Source organism: Oryctolagus cuniculus, chromosome 8 (assembly GCF_964237555.1).
Source record: "Oryctolagus cuniculus chromosome 8, mOryCun1.1, whole genome shotgun sequence".
Classification (NCBI taxonomy): Eukaryota; Metazoa; Chordata; class Mammalia; order Lagomorpha; family Leporidae; genus Oryctolagus; species Oryctolagus cuniculus.
In genome coordinates, this window is record NC_091439.1 from 72,389,940 (window position 1) to 72,408,396 (window position 18,457).

The following is an 18,457-nucleotide window of genomic DNA, read 5'->3' on the forward strand; positions in this document are numbered from 1 at the left end:
ACCCACATGGGAGACCCAGAGAAAGCTCCTGGCTCCTGGCTTTGGATCGGCTCAGCTCTGGCCGTTGCAGCCATCTAGGGAGTGGACCAGCGGATGGAAGACCTCTCTGTCTCTACCTTTCTTTGTAACTCAGTCTTTCAAATAAATAAATGACTCTTTTAAAAAAAATGTATTGCAATGTGCATTTTTCCTAGAAGTTAAGATGCCAGTTGGAACACCTGTATCCCATGGTGGAGTACCTAGGTTCCTGTGCAAGCTCCATTTCAATTCCAGCTTCCTGTTATGTGCACTGTGGGAAGCAGCAGGTGATGGCCCACGTAATTGGGTCTCTGACACATATGTGGGAGACTTGGATTGAGTTCCCAACTCCTGACTTCAGCTTGGCCCAGTCCCAGCTGTTGCAGGCATTTGAGGAGTGAACCAGAGAATGGGAGCACACTGGCTGTCTCTCTGTGTCTGTCTCTCATAAAAACACAAATTTCTCTTAGATTCCCATGCAGTTGTAAAACCATATCCATATGCTACATAGTGGTTGCTAGTTTGAGTGACTGACCACTAGCTGCTCCTTGATGATCTATGATATTGAACCCTAGTAAAGACTTACAGTTTTTACTACATAATCCAGTGTCATCAGCTTTTGTGATGATGCGATTGTAGGAAAAGTCTCAATCCAATGAAGTTAAAAACATAGCATTTCATTTTTTCCTAATGTCAAGTACTTCTTATTAGAAAAAAACGTGTACCAGGCACAGGATGCAGTATGGGAGTAATAACCCTATATATTCAAATATACTAATAAATTCATGTTTATTCACTGGTGGTGGGAGTCTCCAATGTTGTGTGTTGAAATGAATAGTGTAAACCATATGGGAAATAAATTGTGTCTTTAACTCTACTTCCCATTATGCAAAACAACCAATTTCAGATGACCGTTAGATAAAGCAGGAAAATATACACTTGAAATCAAACGTATCTTTAGAAAAAAAATAGGAGTAGCTTTTCATGAATTGGAGGTAGAAAGTTTGTTTTATAAAGACAAAAAGTGGAAACCATAAAGAACAACAAACTGAAAAATTAGGCTACATCACAAGTAAAAACTTTCATTCATCCAAATTCATTTTTTATAAAGTGAAAAGATAGAATGGAAGAAAGTCTTTAAAATACAGTTATCTGACATGGACTCATTCATTAGACTCCTAAAAGTTATGACAGACAAAAAGAAGTACCCTACAAAATATCCCCAAACCCAACAAATACCTAAAAAAACTTTTATCTCAACAGGAAAGTACAAATTAAAAAGAAAATCTGACTCTGTTACATACCCACAAGTATAAATACCAAGAATCTGTAAAAGTTCATGGAAAATACATATTATGTAAAAGTTATACATGGATTTCAAAATATTTTATAACAAAATTCCATTTTTTATGAACTTTTTGATGTGTCCTCATAAAATGAAGACTGAAAGTAACAAAAGCTAGCGAGAAAGAAGTAAGTTGGGGCATTTTCAGTTGCTACCAGTGAAAGTCAAATTAGTGTCAGTAATTTGCAACTGTCTCAGTTAGAATTTATATATAACGTACCTTATACATTCTTCTTGATTGAGCAATTCCACTCCCAGGTATATACCCAACAGAAATATATACACACACACAAAGATTCACATAGACCCACAATTTGTAAAGGGCAAAACCAGATGCACTCACTGACAGATGTTGCAAAAACTTTGGTATATTCATACAATGAAGTATTTTGAAGCAAACAAAAGAAACAAATGTTTTCTCAATACTTCACATGAATGAATCTCACAGAAACTATGCTGACAAAAGGAAAGCAGGCAAGGACTGCCATTGTGGTGCAGGGGGTTAAACTGTCACTTGTGGTATCAGTATATCATATCAGAGCATTGGTTTATGTCCTGGTTGCTCTACTTTGGGTCCAGCATTCTTGATAATGAGCCTGGGAAAACAGTAGAAGATGGAATATTGGGCCCTTGCAACCCATGTGGTAGGTCAGGATGGAGTTTCTGTCTCCTGAGTTTAGCCTGGCTCACACTTGGTTTTAAGACCACTTGGGGGCCGGCGCCGTGGCTCACTAGGCTAATCCTCCGCCTAGCGGCGCCGGCACACCGGGTTCTAGTCCCGGTCGGGGCGCCGGATTCTGTCCCGGTTGCCCCTCTTCCAGGCCAGCTCTCTGCTGTGTCCAGGGAGTGCAGTGGAGGATGGCCCAGGTGCTTGGGCCCTGCACCCCATGGGAGACCAGGAAAAGCACCTGGCTCCTGGCTCCTGCCACCGGATCAGCGCGGTGCGCTGGCCGCAGCGTGCCGGCCGCGGCGGCCATTGGAGGGTGAACCAACGGCAAAGGAAGACCTTTCTCTCTCTCTCTCTCTCTCTCACTGTCCACTCTGCCTGTCAAAAAAAAAAAAAAAAAAAACCACTTGGGGAGTGAACTAGTGGATGGAAGATCTATCTCTCTCTCTCTGTTGCTCTGCCTTTCCAGCAAATAGATAAATAAATCTAAAAACGTAGAAAAAGCAGACCAGCAGTAAATGCTGTATTATTCTATTCATACACAGTTTAAAACCAAGCCCTGCTAGCTTTTTGGGCTAGTAGTCAGGATACCTTGAGAAGGATCATATCTGGGCAGTGCTGAGAGGGCGTTCCATTCTGTTCTGTTTATTGAGCTGCATGCTGGTCACCTGGGGATTTGTTGAGTTGTAAAATTCTGTGTACTACTCTTCATGTCAGCTATATTTCATTCAAGGTTTGCTTTAACAAGTTCATAGCAGCCATGAATAGCACTTTATTATTAGAGACTTCCAGCAACAGATAGTTTCTTGAAAAAAAAATTGTCCTACCATCCTTGTAAAATATAATAACTTTATGTTAAAAACTGTATATTATGGCTTTGGTGCTGTGGTGAAGCAGGTTAAAGGCCTGGCCTGCCTATATGGGCACCAATTCGAGTACTGGCTTCTCTACTTCTGATCCAGCTCTCTGCTACGGCCTGGGAAAACAGTGGAAGATGGCCCAGGCTCTTGGGCGCCTGCATCCACATGGGAGACCTGGAAGAAGTTCCTGGCTCCTGGATTCAGATTGGCTCAGCTCTGGCTTTTGCAGCCATTTGGGGAATGGACCAGCAGAAGGAAGACCTCTCTCTGTCTTTTTCTGTTTCTACCTCTCTCTGTAACTCTTTCAAATAAATAAAATAAATCTTTTTTTTTTTTTTTAAAAGTGTACACTGTATAATGTCTTCAAATAATTCCTTTTTGGATAAAATGTATTACTAAAATCAGTATTAAATAACAATCACATTAACTGGAGTACCATGAGTATGCTTTGACGAGTTAAGACTCTTTCTGTAATTCTTGAGACATGCTAACTTTTCTTGTTTCCCAAAGCTTTCTGAAGGCTTATTTCTGGGAAGATGCTTATATATTCGTAGCAAGTAACTGTGCCTTTTTATTATTTGACAGATTCAAAGTTCTTTCATGAATCTGGGATATAGTATAATAGAATGAAAATATTTCATAAAGTAGCTTTAAAGAATAAGAGATACTACCCATTTTTTTTTATTGTGGAGTAAAAGGATTTCACATAACAGTGGGGTTCCTTTCTCAAGTTTTGCCAAAAAAAGCAAATGGGAAATGATACCCACTGCCATAGAAATAATAAAAAGTGCCTATTTTCAATGGATTTGTATTTCTGATCAAACCTGAAAACTAAAAACCATGGCCAAAACATTCTAATTTATATGGAAGTTTTGTATTCTTTCTGGGAAAATGTATAACTTACAGAGCAACCAATGAAACATTCTTATATAAAAAAAAGATTGCTTTTCAAAATAATTCCTGTAATCCATATTTAAGAGGAATTAACACTCCTGTTTCACCTATCCATTTTTAAAATAATTTTTGTATTTATATAAACAACACATTTCATGTTTTTATATACAGATTTAGGAGCATAGTGATACTTCCCACCCTCCCCTCACTCCCAGGAACCCCCTTCTCCCACCTTCCTTCCTTATTCTTTCTTTTAATTTCTACAATGACATACTTTCAGTTTACACACCATATTCATTTCAAGGACACTGAAAGGTGCACTGTGATAATTTTCTGCTGATATCACAGCAGGTTGATTTACTCAACTGTGCATAACTGTAGTCTTTTTCTTAAAGCTTTGAACCTCTTGAATAAGAGGTGGAGCACGAACTGTAGACATTTAATGTATTAAATTTCCAAGACTTCAAAGAAAGCATAATTAACTCAATGCCACATAATTGCTCCAGGGACAGTAAAAGAGATGCACACAGAATTGATGTGCTTATTTTTCCTTTAGCAATTAAATGACAATGGTAAGTGAGCAATTTCTTTTTAAAAACTCCTTCTATTGACTTTTAAGTTAATATTTCCCGGGACCAGTTGAACAAATTTCCACATCAGCTCACAAAGTATAGGAAGCAGTGAAGCTGGAAGCTGGAAGCTCCCTTAGTCCTCGGACCTGAATATCTCTTCTCTATCTTCCCTGTTGTGGGTATTTACCAAACTTGGTTTCTCTACCCTCATCACAACCTTTGTCTTTTCTATTATCCCATCCCATCTGTTTATTTCTAGTTTTATTTGACTTTATATTGATCGGATAATCCATGGCAGGTCATTTCTAGAAATGCCAAGGATCCGACAATCAGATACCCCTTGGACCTGCTGCTAATCTGCTTGACCAGTTTCAGACCCTGGATGTCCAATATCAGTTGCTATCAGCACCAGCTGTGGAGGTGTGAATGCTGCTGGAGGAAGTTAGAGGACAATGCTGATTAGAACTAGACGGACCTTTACTTTTCTCAACTGTAAAACCGGAATTGGATGAAATGTCAAATGCTATACTCTCCAAGTCTAAAATGTCAAAAATTAATATTGCTTCTTAAAATTCCATTTCATTCTTTTCTGAATTCCTTTATGTTTGCATCATTTTACTCTCCCCAAATCTAGAAGAGCATTCTGTACCTTCCAACTCAAGAAGGCTAAAAGGGGGCAACACAAATATTCCATTAAAATATGCAAAATTCGGGGTCAGCATCTGGTACAGCAGTCAAAATGGCCACTTGGGACACCTGTATCCCATATGTGAGTGCCTGGTTCTGGTCCTGGCCACACTGCTTCTTATCCAGCTTCCTGTTAATGCATACCATGGAATCAGCAGATGATGGCTCAGGTACTTAAGTCCCTGCCACTCACATGGGATACTGGATGGAGTTCTGGGCTCCTGACTTCAGCCTTGTCCAGCCCTCGCTGTTGAGTTGCTTGAAGAGGGAAGCATTGGTTGGTAGATCTTTTTCTGTCTTTTTCTCTCCTTCTGCCTTTTCATTTAATTTTAAATGACTTAAAAAATATATGTGCAGCATTCACTAGGTACATTAACAAATAACCATGAAGAAAAAGAAAAGAGACCATGAGGAAATTTTATTAGGGGCTGGTAGTGTGGCACAGCAGTGCCACACAATATCAGGGTCAGCAGGACACAATATCAGTGTCCTCTATTGGAGCTCTGGATTGAATCCCAGCTGCTCTGCTTCCACTCTGGATCCCTATTAATGCAAGTGGGAAAGCAGTGGAAGATGGCCCCAGTGAGTGGGCCTCTGCCAACCACACAGGAGACACAAATGGTGTTCCTGCCTCCTGGCTTTGGTTTGTGCAACCTCATTTTTTGCAGCCACTTGGAGAGTGAATCAGTAGATGAGAAATCATTCTTTCCCTCTCTTATTCTCTCCCTCTCCCTTTCTGTCACCCTGCCTTTCAAATAAATAAATTAATTAATCTTTTTAAAAAAGAAACATGGGGGTTGGCACTGTGGCATGATGTATTAGGTTAAGCCTCTGCCTGCAGTGCCTGTATCTCAAATGGGCACCGTTTGAGTCATGCCTGCTCCACTTCCAATCCAGCATCCTGCTAATGTGCTTGGAAAGCAGTAGGAGATGGCCCAAGTGCTCAGGTCCCTGAAGCTGCTTAGGAGACCTGGAAGAAGATTTGCTCCCGGCCTCAGCAGATGTGTTCTTTTGGGGAATAAACCAGCAGGTGGTAGACCTCTCTCTCTGCCACTCAAATAAATAAATAAATCTTTAAAAAAGAAAAGAGAGAAACATTTTTATAAATGCATCACTAGAAAATCACAAAGTGAGGATCCAGTGATAGGTGCTGAAGCACTGTGGCATGAACCATGGACTTGCGGCATCATGCGGGGCAGCAGTTGAGCACAGAAACCTCTCTCCTGCCTGTCCCTAGAAGTCTCGATAACTGGAAATACCAAGCCAAATAGAGATTGAGGTCACTTGGGGATCTGGAAAGTGTATGAGTACAGCCAATTCTTTTCATCTGCAGTGAGCTAAGTTCTATAAAATTCTTGTGAACACTGAATGAGTGGATATTGCACAATTGCTTATGGGAAATTAATTTTGGTTCCTGTAAGCCTCAGATTTTTGGTATTTCTACTTAAGATATACACATACACACACACACACACGCACATACTATTAGTTTATGAACATGGAACTCATCAATGGTACGACAACTTCTCTCTAAACACGTTGTTGGAAAGCACAGGTGGTTTCTCTGTGAGGCAATGCAAAGCTTCCTTGTGCTCAGGGATTAGCCCTTTAGCACTATGCTTGCAAGGTATTTCAAACAGTGAAATCACCAGCAAAAAGCACTAAAAAACATGGAAAATAGCATTAAATAGACAGTGACAAGTACACTTGTTTACAGTGCGAGAAGAAAAATACAAATGCAGAAAACAATTTATTTTACCTTAACTCAGAGCAAGAACTGTAGAAACACCCCAGATTTGTAGCTCTACAAATAAGTGATCAAAAAAACCATGCCAAGTATTGATTTTGGAGTTTCAAACACATTTTCATTGAGTAGGTGCATTTACAAACATGAAGGATCAGTTATACTGGAATATATGGTGATTTGTACAGGCCTTCTCATACTCTGCGACATACAAAATAGCCCAGAAAGTTGTCATTTGTCCTTATACAAAAAAAAAGAAAAAGTGTAGGATTCTCTTCCACAGATTAAGTGGATGTTCTGGGGAGTGGGTTGGGACAAGTGATGTTGGCACTGTTATCCTATAGCAGAGAAAACGCATAGAGCCACAGGGCAAATCTAGCATCCCTTCCTGGAAAATGAAAATACCCTGTTTGCTCCATCTAAATGAAAAGGACCAAAGTAGACTGTGACAAGGCTTCTGATATTCCAAGGTAATTTTTAAAAGACTTATTTAATTATGTGTTTGAAAGTCAGAGTAACAGAGCGAGAGGGAGACAGAGAGCTAGAGATATCCCATCTACTGGTTCACTCCCCAAAGACCATAACGGGACTGGGCCAGACAGAAGCCGGGAGCCAGGAACTCCATCCAGCTCTCCCTGGGGGTGGCAGGCACCCACGGCCCTAGGCCATTTTTGGGTCCTTTTCCTGTAGCATCATCAGTTCGCTGAAGCAGAAACAGAGCAGCTAGGACTTGAAAGAGCTCTCTGATACGGGCTGCTGGCATCGCAAGTGGCAGCCACCTCACCAGCCTGGGAAGTAAACATTTTTTTTTTTTAACCAGGAATTCATAATTAGCCAAATTATTCATCAAGGATGAACTTGTAATAAATATATTCTTCTAAATAAAAAGAAAGAGAAAGTCTACCTTCTGCGCACCCTAATTTACATTACTTGACGCTATCCCCCAGCAAAGGAGGAAGACAGGAAGCTATTAGGCAGGGGCTCCAGGAATCTGTGGACCTGACCACAAACATTTGTCTGATCTGAAGGAAGTGCCAGAAATAGAGCAGGAGGAAAAAAAGGCTCCAGTCAGAAAACGGGGATTTGTAGCTTTGCTACGAAAGATAGGAATTTAGGATTTAAGCAGTCAACAAAGATAAGATGAAGAAAAAAGTAAGAAAAGTAATAACTGAAATGGAAAACTTGAAGCTGAATGAGAAAAAAATTTCGTATAATCATACCTTAATATTTTCCTGTGCAGTAAAATATTTATGGAGAGAAAAATATGAGCATATTTATAGATTTTCATCTTATCAAGGTTTGGCCAAGGTATAACAGGTTTATTTGTGGTTGGTTACAGAATAGAAAATATATGTTTTCAATGCACTCAATGTAAAAATAAAGCTGTGGATCATGGTAGTGGGGAGGCAGAAAAGTAGCAGAACAGTGAAAGGACCTTTGCAGGTACTGCATAGTCCATAGAAGGTGAGATGGTATAGATGGGTTGTATAAAGTTATTTCAAATTGTGTGATAATCCCACTGACAGGAGATGTGAACATAGATGAAGTAAACAAACAAATCCTCACTTAAAAATATTTTTCAAAATGGCAATAAGTAGCAGAAAAAACAATAAATCGACCAATCATACTATCTGAGTAAGTAAAAAATAGTAAAAGAAAGAGAAGGGAGCATTTTACTTTGTTAATGGAATGCTATACCGTCATTACATGCCATGCAGAACACTTCATATATCTCAAGGGGATAATCTTCTTGATATTAGGAAATTAAAACAATAAGGGTAAAGAATTTACACTAAGTATGGCATTATTTCTGTAAGGAAGAATGTATATGTATTCTGACATTATTTAAGGACGAATAAGAAGTGTGCGTGTGTGTATGCATGTGTGCGTGTATACCTATACCTGAAATGCCACACCACATTTATTACCCCAGAGAATGTAATCAGGTTCCTGAGGAATAGTGGCAGATTGTCCTTCCAAACTTTTAAAATCTGAACCACAGTTCTCAAAGTTGTTTCTTTTCTTCCTTCCTTCCTTCCTCCCTCCCTCCCTCCCTCCCTCCCTCCCTCTCTCTCTCTCTCTCTCTTTCTTTCTTTCTTTCTTAGGGGGAGAGAGAGAAATACAGGCAGCCAGAGAGAGGGTGGGTTGGGGGAGAGGTAGCACCTGCTCACTCACTGCATCAATGCTCTTGACACATGAGACCGGGCCAGAGCAGAAGCAAAGAATCAGGAGCACTAAATGAGTTCATTGTTTATAATGATCTTGGAAAGGAAGCTAGTAAGTAGGAAGATGTGACGGCAGTGTTCAAATATAATTATGACTACCTGGATTTTTGACTCTGTTTATACTTCCCATGTTTCAAATGAACTCTCGAATCTAGCCCTCTGCCTTACTTGCTCCTACCAATAATGGCAACTGCTATGGGTTAAATGAGGTCATCAGTTGCCCCTCCCATTCCTATGTTTAAGTCCAACCCTCAGTTCCTCACAGTGAATTTACTTGGAGATCAGGTCTTCACAAAGTAATGAAGACAAAAGAATTTATTATAGAGAGCCCTGATCCAAAGTGACCCTTGTCATTTTCATAAGAGGGGGTAGGAAACATTACCAAGCAGAGGAGGTCAATGACATGATGAGCCAGAGGACGAAGACAGCCACCCACATCCACACAGCAAGTGCACAAGCCCTCTTGGCCCTCAGACAGAACCAACCCTTCCAATTTCTTGATTTTGGGAATATTTGCCTCAAGGATGATGAGAAAATTTGTGGTTTAAGATATCCAGTTAGTAAAATTTTGTTATAGAAACTAACAAAAGAATGCTGCACAATTATCTGCTAGGACGTCATTTAAAAATCTCAGGATTCTCTTTGACTCTCTATCTCCTGGCCACACAGACTCCGAGAGGCTGCCCCTGAGTGACTGTCACTCTATGGTCTTGTGTTCATAACCACCTGCCCCAAACAGACCTTTCTCTTCTGTAGCTGAAAGGGAAGTATCATTTCCTAAAACTCTCCACCTTTAGAACCCCTCCACAATGAAATTCCTTCTCATACCCAACCCCTCGCAGTCCATATTTTTAATTGCTTCCTAAAATACATGAATTATTACCGGGCACTCAAGGGCCTTCGTCACTTCCTAAAATCCTTTTTCCACACAATGTGCATCATTAATCATATGCTTCCTACTTGTAGTCTACAGCAAACTACTGTTTTCTGAGTATGCAAAGTCTTCTCTCACCTTGACGTTATTTTCATTCTACAAGTGTTTTTGAGCACCTGCCATGTGTCAGATACTGTGACGCATGCTAGAAAAATGATCTAGAACTTAGCATTTCCTGAGCATCTACTAAGTCCTAGGCTCTCCTGGCTTTGGAGGCATCTCATGAATTTACAATATAATCTTAATATGTTGAGATCAATATTTATTTCCATTTCACTGATGACAAAATGAGGGTTCTGACATGTTAAGCAATTTGCCCACAATACATGATTAGAAAACGGCTGGGATAGGTTCATATTTGTTTGTGACATTCTGTTTCTCTTTTGTGAATTAGTACCCATGACACAAAGTGCAGTTCAAATGTATCTTCTCAATGAAGCCTTTTCTGATCTCCCCAAACAGAAATGACCAGATGCCTCAATCCAATTTAGTGCCATTATAATATTTCAATTTATATTGCATGTCTCTGTGTACTTGTTTTAAATCTTCTGGAAGATTTTGTCTCTTGAAAAAAAAAAAAAAAAACAAGAAACACCTTCTCTACAATTTGAAATATTCTTTCTATCATGGAGAAATCTAGTGATTCAATGTAATTTCCAAAGTTACTTGCTAAGCTCAAAAAGTCAAAGTTCTACATTGTCTTTAAACTGCATTACAATGTTCTATGTTTAAATAAAAAAGGTAATATTGATAGTTTTCCCAAAGTTTTTCTCTTCTTAAAACTACCTTGAGTTTCTTGATACCAATTATATTAGAACTTGCAACACATTCTTAATTTGCAGACTTACAGTGACATATTTGAAGCTAAAGGAAGGATAGTGGTAAGGCAAGGAAAAAGTATTAAGCAAGTAGAGTCACCATAATTACAAACACTAACAATAAAGGCTATGTGAGAATATGGAATGGTGTGACTAGGCCTATCACTATATAAAATTAAAAACTTGGAGAAAGGCGAGAATGACTTCACAATAATCCTTTGCAAGGCAATCGCAAGTATTTTAAAACATGGAAATGTTATCTCAAGTCTTAGAAACTCTTAATTATATTTTTAAAAAGTTTCAGAGCTGCTCACCAAATGACCAGATATAATTAAAAGTTTGAAGATGCAGCATCATAAAACGTACAGTAGTCATCACTTTGCAGGGTTTGAGACAGTTTTAATTATTTGTCTCAGTACAGAGTTCACAAGCAGAAGTAAATCTGCTATGCATTAATAAAAGCAAGCATGTATATGCAATAAGAACTTGATTTAAGTAAGTATTTTCTCAAAAGTAAGATTTTCACTTGCAAAGTATTAAGGATTAGTTAGCAGCTGCACTTGTGTATTCATTCTTGAACTTTTAGATCCAATCAGGTCAACAGCACTTTGGAATTCCCATAAGACTTTTACAAAATCTCCTGGCTACGTGTCTACGTGCATATATGTAAATAAAACATCCTTAGCTACTAATTGAACAGAGTGAGACGAACTACCTGCGTTAGTGTTAATGATGATTGTGGATTTAGTTCTCTCAGGTTGCTCTTAGTTTTCATCAGCTTGGTGGGTTCTGTCCCAAGGTATTTACCTTTTACACACTCCATTCACCCCATGGCAAGGTTTGCTTACCTCAGTAATGAATGACTTGGCTGTGGCAGGATTCATAACAAGGATGGCCCTCCGGAGAGTGTCTCGATAGCGATTCAGTTCTTCTATTCTCATGGTATCAAAGAGAGTGGTGATCATTTTGTTGATGTTGTTTTCTACCTTCTGAAGTGCAACATCCATCCCCTGCTGAGATACTTTGTCCAAAAACTCTTGTATGCCACGGATATCTAGGAACAGTGAAAAGCCCATCAACAATGTGAATGACAGTACGGAAGGAAGACAAAATCTATTTCACCAATATCAGAAAGTTTATTGTTCAATCCTAGAAGCCATCTAAAATTACGTATTGAGAACTCTGAAATATTTTTACCCATTGGTATAATTTAATATGTTTATAGGAGAAATATAAGTATTTATTTATTTATATGAGAGGTAGAGTTACAGACAGTAAGAGGGAGAGACAGAGAGAAGGGTCTTCCTTCTGTTGGTTCACTCCCCAAATGGCTACAACGGGCCGGGGCTGTGCTGATCCGAAGCCAGGAGCCAGGTGCCTCCTCCCAGTCTCCCATGGGGTGCAGGGCCCAAGCACTTGGACCATCCTCCACTGCCTTCCCAGGCCACAGCAGAGAGCTGGACTGGAAGAGGAGCAACCGGGACTAGAACCCAGGACCCATATGGGATGCCGGCGCTGCAGGCAGAGGATTAACCTACTGTGCCATGGCGCCAGCCCCAGAAATGCAATTATTAATGCCATTTAAATGTTACAATGTTTATTTAATTTGAGAGCAAGAAAAGAAGGAAGACAGGGAGAGCAGAGAGACAGAAATAGAGAGAGAAAGAGAGAGAAAGGTCATGTCTGAGGATACATGGAGTTAGGCAAGGCTAAAACTTAGAGCTGGGAATTAAACTGGGGTCCTTGCAGGGTATACATTAGTAGACAACTGGATTCAGGAATAGAGTGGGGACTTGCATCAAGACAAGTAAATATGGGATATAATATGGTTTTTTTTCTATGTCTTTTATTTATTATTTTTACAATTCTATTATAATATTTCCCTCCTCCCTCTCCTCCGTTTTCTTTCTTTTTTAGTTGTTAAGATAATAATTTTTAATTTGCATTACAATCAAGGGCTTAATATTCCACTCAATAAAGAGTTCAAAAAGTAAAAATAAAAGGAACCTAGCTCAGCAGGAATACAGTCAAGTGCTATAAACAATAACGAAATGGAAAGATGACCATTTCCCTCATATGCAGTAAATTTCATATACAGTTAAAATAACCACAGATCATTAAAGCTATAGTAGTATAACATTTTTAAAATGTTTATATAATGTTTTATACCTTTGAAAAAGGTATAAAACAAAGATTGACAAAACTAAATTTGCAGCAATACAGATACACATAGGCATTTCTCTCTCTCTCTTTTCTTTTTGAATTTTAGCTCCCACATGTAAGGAGCAGGGACATACACATGATATCTGCTAGTCCAAGAACCTTCCTGGGAATTACAATATTTAGGATGGGTTTCTTGCCATCCACTTTGCATTCTAAGTGATCTCAACTCTGGAAACTGTTCGGACAAGGTGGAGGGACGTGGTTAGTGAGGAGCTTCACTTCCCTGAAGCAAAACATGAGAAGAAAGCACATTCCCTATTTTCTTCAGCAGGAAACTAAAGCATGAATATCAATGACAAATGAACCTGAACCAGGATAACCAACATTTCATAGCATAGGCAACCATATCACTGCATTTAACATTTATAATTTAACATTTATTTATAATCTAAATAGAAAGAGAATTTTGAGTAATTATCTTTAAAGGATCTCAGGAGTACCACTTCCTTGCTCAACTCTGAAAAACTTGGTACAAGGTAATATTCTTTTCCAGAATATGGAGACTGTAGTATATATGGAAAAACCTTAAAATTTCAAAATGGTTTTCAGTATTTTAGAAAATACTGGGCAACATTTTTTGAATGCATGATGAGCAGCAAAATATTCGCACATCCAATACAAAATAAGCAAAGTTCTGACAAGTTATTAAATAAAGTATTCAGTGTCCATTGCACATTTAAATAAGGTAAAATCCAGTCTAGCTCCAGTTTATGAATTTGTATTTTGATAAATGTTTAAGAATGATAAGTATCCGAAAAGTTGCAAGCAGTTCTCCCTGGTACCTCACTGGATCTTATAGAAGAAGGTATTTGAAATGGTAAATATGACTGGAATATACGCCTGGGACAGTATCATCTTAAGATAGCAGATTTGTTTTACTATACCATAAACCATATTTTTATTGTATGACCTTGGTATAAAAAGCTTAAAGGGAAAATAATTGGTAAAAGATAAGAAATAAATGGGATTTAGGGACTTATTATGAATAGACTATATCTCAAAATCCCTAATTGGTTGTGATAGCATGCATGAAAAATGTGCTTCTCAAGGGAAATAATTAATTTAAAAGTAATAAATAAACTCATAGAACAAGAAAAACAAATGGCTACAAATTTAGAAACTGGCATTTATTCATAATAAAAGTTTATATCCCCAATGTTACAAATGAATAATAAAACTGGTTTTCTTCTTATGATTACTTTTATTTTAAAATAATTACTATAAATATTATATATTTAGGTAGCTGATGATCCTCAAACTCTTCAAAATAGATATTCTGTATAAATTCCACCTTGTATTCCTTATTCCTAATTACATTATAAACAAGTTAGCATCAAAGCAGATTAAGAGAACAAAAGCTATAGGAGAGCAAGATGCAGAAGAGTTTCCATAATTTAGGTATCAGATATTTGCTACATATCCAAGTCAGAAGATACAGAAGGTGTAAGACATTGACGCTAGGACTAAGAAAAGGATGAAATCTCCTGGAACTTGGCCCACACAGGCAGAAGTACAATGACAGGACTATGTACATGCTAAGTGGATGTTCTCAAATTCTGGAATGAATCGGAATCACTTGGGAAACTTATTAAAAATACAAAAGCCTGGTCCCACCCCAGAACCAAAATGCCTTTAGAATACATATCAGAGCACAGTCTTGATTTTGAATTTTAAGTTGTTATTTTTGAATCATTTAAATGTATATCTATGTACAAGACAAAAGAAAGAAAAAAATGCATTGAAATAGATCCCAGATGCCCAGGAAAAAAATAGAGCATAAGTTTCCAGATCATTTATGCCCTATGAAATGTTCTGATCACAAAAATAAAATACAAATGCAATTTTGTGCCTCGACTTTGAGAGAAAGTTCCAACAAATTGATTATTGAAGTCTGCACACAATGTTGTATGCTAGGAATACAACAATGAATGCCTGTCCCCACACTGAGACATACAATAAACAAGTCAACAACTAACTTCAAAGGGTGGAGAAGAGGATCTACTTGCTAGAATATTCCAGGAATGTTTCTCTGGGAAATATACTTAAACTGTGATCTAAGGAATGAGAAGACATTGCCAGGCAGAGTAAATGAAGAACAGTGACAGGCTCTTGTGTGGAGAATCCAAAGCAAGTCCAGGGTGGCAACAGCAGTGCTGGGAGAGGCGGAGCAAAGTCGGGAGGAGAAAGGTCTTCCTTCCACTGGTTCACCCCCCAAATGGCTGCTACGGCTGGCGCGATGCACCAATCCGAAGCCAGGTGCCTCCTCCCAGTCTCCCAGGCAGGTGTAGGGGCCCAAGCACTTGGGCCATCCTCCACTGCCTTCCCGGGCCACAGCAGAGAGCTGGACTGGAAGGGGAGCAACCGGGACTAGAACCCGGGACCCATATGCGATGCCGATGCCGCATCCCATATGCAGAGGATTAACCAAGTGAGCCATGGCGCTGGCCCTAGCTTTCATTTTTTACCAGAAACTATGCAATATCTATATTGTTATTCAGTCAGAAAAGTGGTATGATGAAAGATCAGCATTATGTCTCTGTCTCCTTACTCTGGACTTTTGGTCATCTCTTCCTAGATGTATGATTGAAAAACAAGTTAGAAATCTTGTCCTGATCTGCAAATGAAGAAATATTTACTTATAGAAGTCTGCAAAGCTTGAATTAGTGAGGGTATTTCTCTCTCTCTCTCTCTCTGTGGGTGTGTGTGTATTGAAAATCCAGTGTAGGTTCTAAGGCATGGTAATTCCTGGTATTGCTAATCATAGTATATAACTGCATATTCACCTCTCCCACAGACAGGTCAGATTGCCTAAAACTCAGTCATGACCAGTTACCAAAAACAGCAAGCAGAAAGTCCAAGGTAACATTTTGGGATCCAGGGGTTAAACCATAATAGTTTTTCTTACTTGAGAATGACAGTAAATACTCATGATATGCGGCAGTTGGCAAGTCCAGCTAGAGAAGAATTGGAATCACACTACTTCCCGCTTTGTACAACAGAATCATTAAAAGGAAGAGGGTGCTTTTGGTTTTGTTAATTAAACATGAGCATAACCAACCACCGCAATTATTCAGCTACATTACGTGTATACTGATTAGTTGGCATTCAAAGAGCTAAATTTGAGGGTTATAGAAACACTAAGGACACGGTGCCTGACCTCAAGGAGCTTCCAGGCTGTGGGTGTGACTGGGTACTATCTATTGATAAAAGAAAGTTATGGCCGGCGCCGCGGCTCACTAGGCTAATCCTCCGCCTAGCGGCGCCGGCACACCGGGTTCTAGTCCCGGTCGGGGCGCCGGATTCTGTCCCGGTTGCCCCTCTTCCAGGCCAGCCCTCTGCTGTGGCCAGGGAGTGCAGTGGAGGATGGCCCAGGTGCTTGGGCCCTGCACCCCATGGGAGACCAGGAAAAGCACCTGGCTCCTGGCTCCTGCCATCGGATCAGCGCGGTGCGCCGGCCGCAGCGCGCCATCCGCGGCGGCCATTGGAGGGTGAACCAACGGCAAAGGAAGACCTTTCTCTCTGTCTCTCTCTCTCACTGTCCACTCTGCCTGTCAAAAAAAAAAAAAAAAAAAAAAAAGTTACACAGTGGTCCCCAATCATTATTAATTGTACTGGCCAGATAATTGCATAACAGCAAGTGGAGGAAGGCTCACTAGCTGAATTATTAAATATAAGCAAAAAAAAAAAACCCTCCCTCAAATGTCCATGTTTTTAATCCATGAATATGCTGCATTACATGGCAAAGAGGAATTAAGGCTGCAGATGATCTTAAAACAGGGAGACTGCCCCTTATTCTTTGGTAGAGTCAAGTGTGATCACAAGCACCTTAAACTTGGAAGGGAGAGGAAAAGGGGCCAGACACAAGGAGATCTGACTCCTGGATAATGGGCTGAGGCTTTGGGAATCTCCAGAGACATATTAGGTCGCTGGCTTTGAAGACAGAGAAAGGGATCCTGAGAGAAAGGGAAGTGGTCACTAGAAACTGGGAGAGGCAAGAAACTAGATTTTCCTCTGTAAATACCAGAAACAAACACAGAGCTCCTGACACCTTGATTTTCACCCACTGAGATCCCACCTCAGATTTCTGACCTGGAAAATGATAACCCACATGGCATAGCCTCTAAATTTGAAGGTTATTTGTTCCACCGGCAATAAGAAGTAATATAGAATTCTTTTTTTTTTTTTTGACAGGCAGAGTTAGACAATGAGAGAGACAGAGAGAAAGGTCTTCCTTCCATTGGTTCACCCCCCAAATGGTCGCTATGGCCGGCATGCTGCACCAGTCCGAAGCCAGGAGCCAGGTGCTTCCTCCTGGTCTCCCATGCAGGTGCAGGGCCCAAGCACTTGGGCCATCCTCCACTGTACTCCTGGACTGCAGCAGAGAGCTGGACTGGAAGAGGAGCAACTGGGACAGAACCGGCACCCCGACAGGGAATAGAACCCAGGGTACCGGCGCCGCAGGAGGAGGATTAGCATAGTGAGCAGTGGCACCAGCCATATACAGAATTCTTAAGAGAGGGCTTTTGTTTTTTTAAAGATTTATTTATTTATTTGAAATCAGAGTTACACAGAGAGAGGAGAGGCAGAGAGAGAGAGAGAGAGAGAAAGAGAGAGAGAGAGAGAGGTCTTCCATCCGATGGTTCACTCCCCAGATGGCCACAACAGCCAGAGCTGTGCCGATCCGAAGCCAGGAGCCAGGAGCGTCTTCTGGGTCTCCCATGTGGGTGCAGGGGCCCAGGGACTTGGGTCATCTTCTACTGCTTTCCCGGGCCATAGCAGAGAGCTGGACAGGAAGTAGAGCAGCCAAGTCTCAAATTGGCGCCTATATGGGATGCCGGCACTTCAGGCCAGGGGGTTAACCCACTGTGCCACAGCGCCGGAAGAGGGGGCTTTTCAAATTGTGGTCTGCTCGATGTTGTTTTGGAATCCTCTACAGAATCTGTTGAAAATAAAGACTTCTGAACCCACCCACAGTCCCATGGAATCAGAAATTCCCAGGAAAAACCCAGAGATTTTCTCACCCAAGAACCAGAGCTCCAGTGTCTTGACCTTCTCTGCATCACAGATCATCTAAGGGAACTATGGAGACTAGGGGCTCCTGGTCTCCCAAGTCGCTGTGTATTTCCAGAACATTCCGTACCCTGCTGAGGTGACAGTTGCTTTGTCTATTAAGCTTGCTTTCCTTCAGAACAGTTATTGCAGAATGCAGGTGAACATAGTGTCACTGTTTTTAATGAAATAATTTTTCTTATCCAGAGATACACAAGAAGACGAGGTCTAGATATTCTCACGTTAACTAGTACTCTGTGTTCTACTTACTGAGTTGTTATTTATTATAAGAGGAAATATTGTGTAGAAAATGTCACATCAGTTTATAAAACACAAATGTCTATGTGATGGTTAGCTTCCTTATCAAGATTTTATTAATCCCAGTCAAAAGTATGATTTAGTCCTACTTCTTTTTCTTCAG

At 40.0% G+C, this 18,457-nt stretch overlaps 1 protein-coding gene across 4 annotated transcripts in view; it reads right to left on the reverse strand.

Annotated features, from left to right (window-relative positions):
• GRID2 (glutamate ionotropic receptor delta type subunit 2) overlaps nucleotides 1-18,457 on the reverse strand; it is a 1,616,513-nt gene that overhangs the window by 762,427 nt on the left and 835,629 nt on the right. For all 4 annotated transcript variants that reach the window (XM_051819556.2, XM_051819557.2, XM_002716957.5 and 1 more), the window contains one exon: nucleotides 11,613-11,818. In XM_051819556.2, the coding sequence (XP_051675516.1) occupies nucleotides 11,613-11,818 (206 nt within the window). The remainder of the gene's footprint in view (nucleotides 1-11,612; nucleotides 11,819-18,457) is intronic.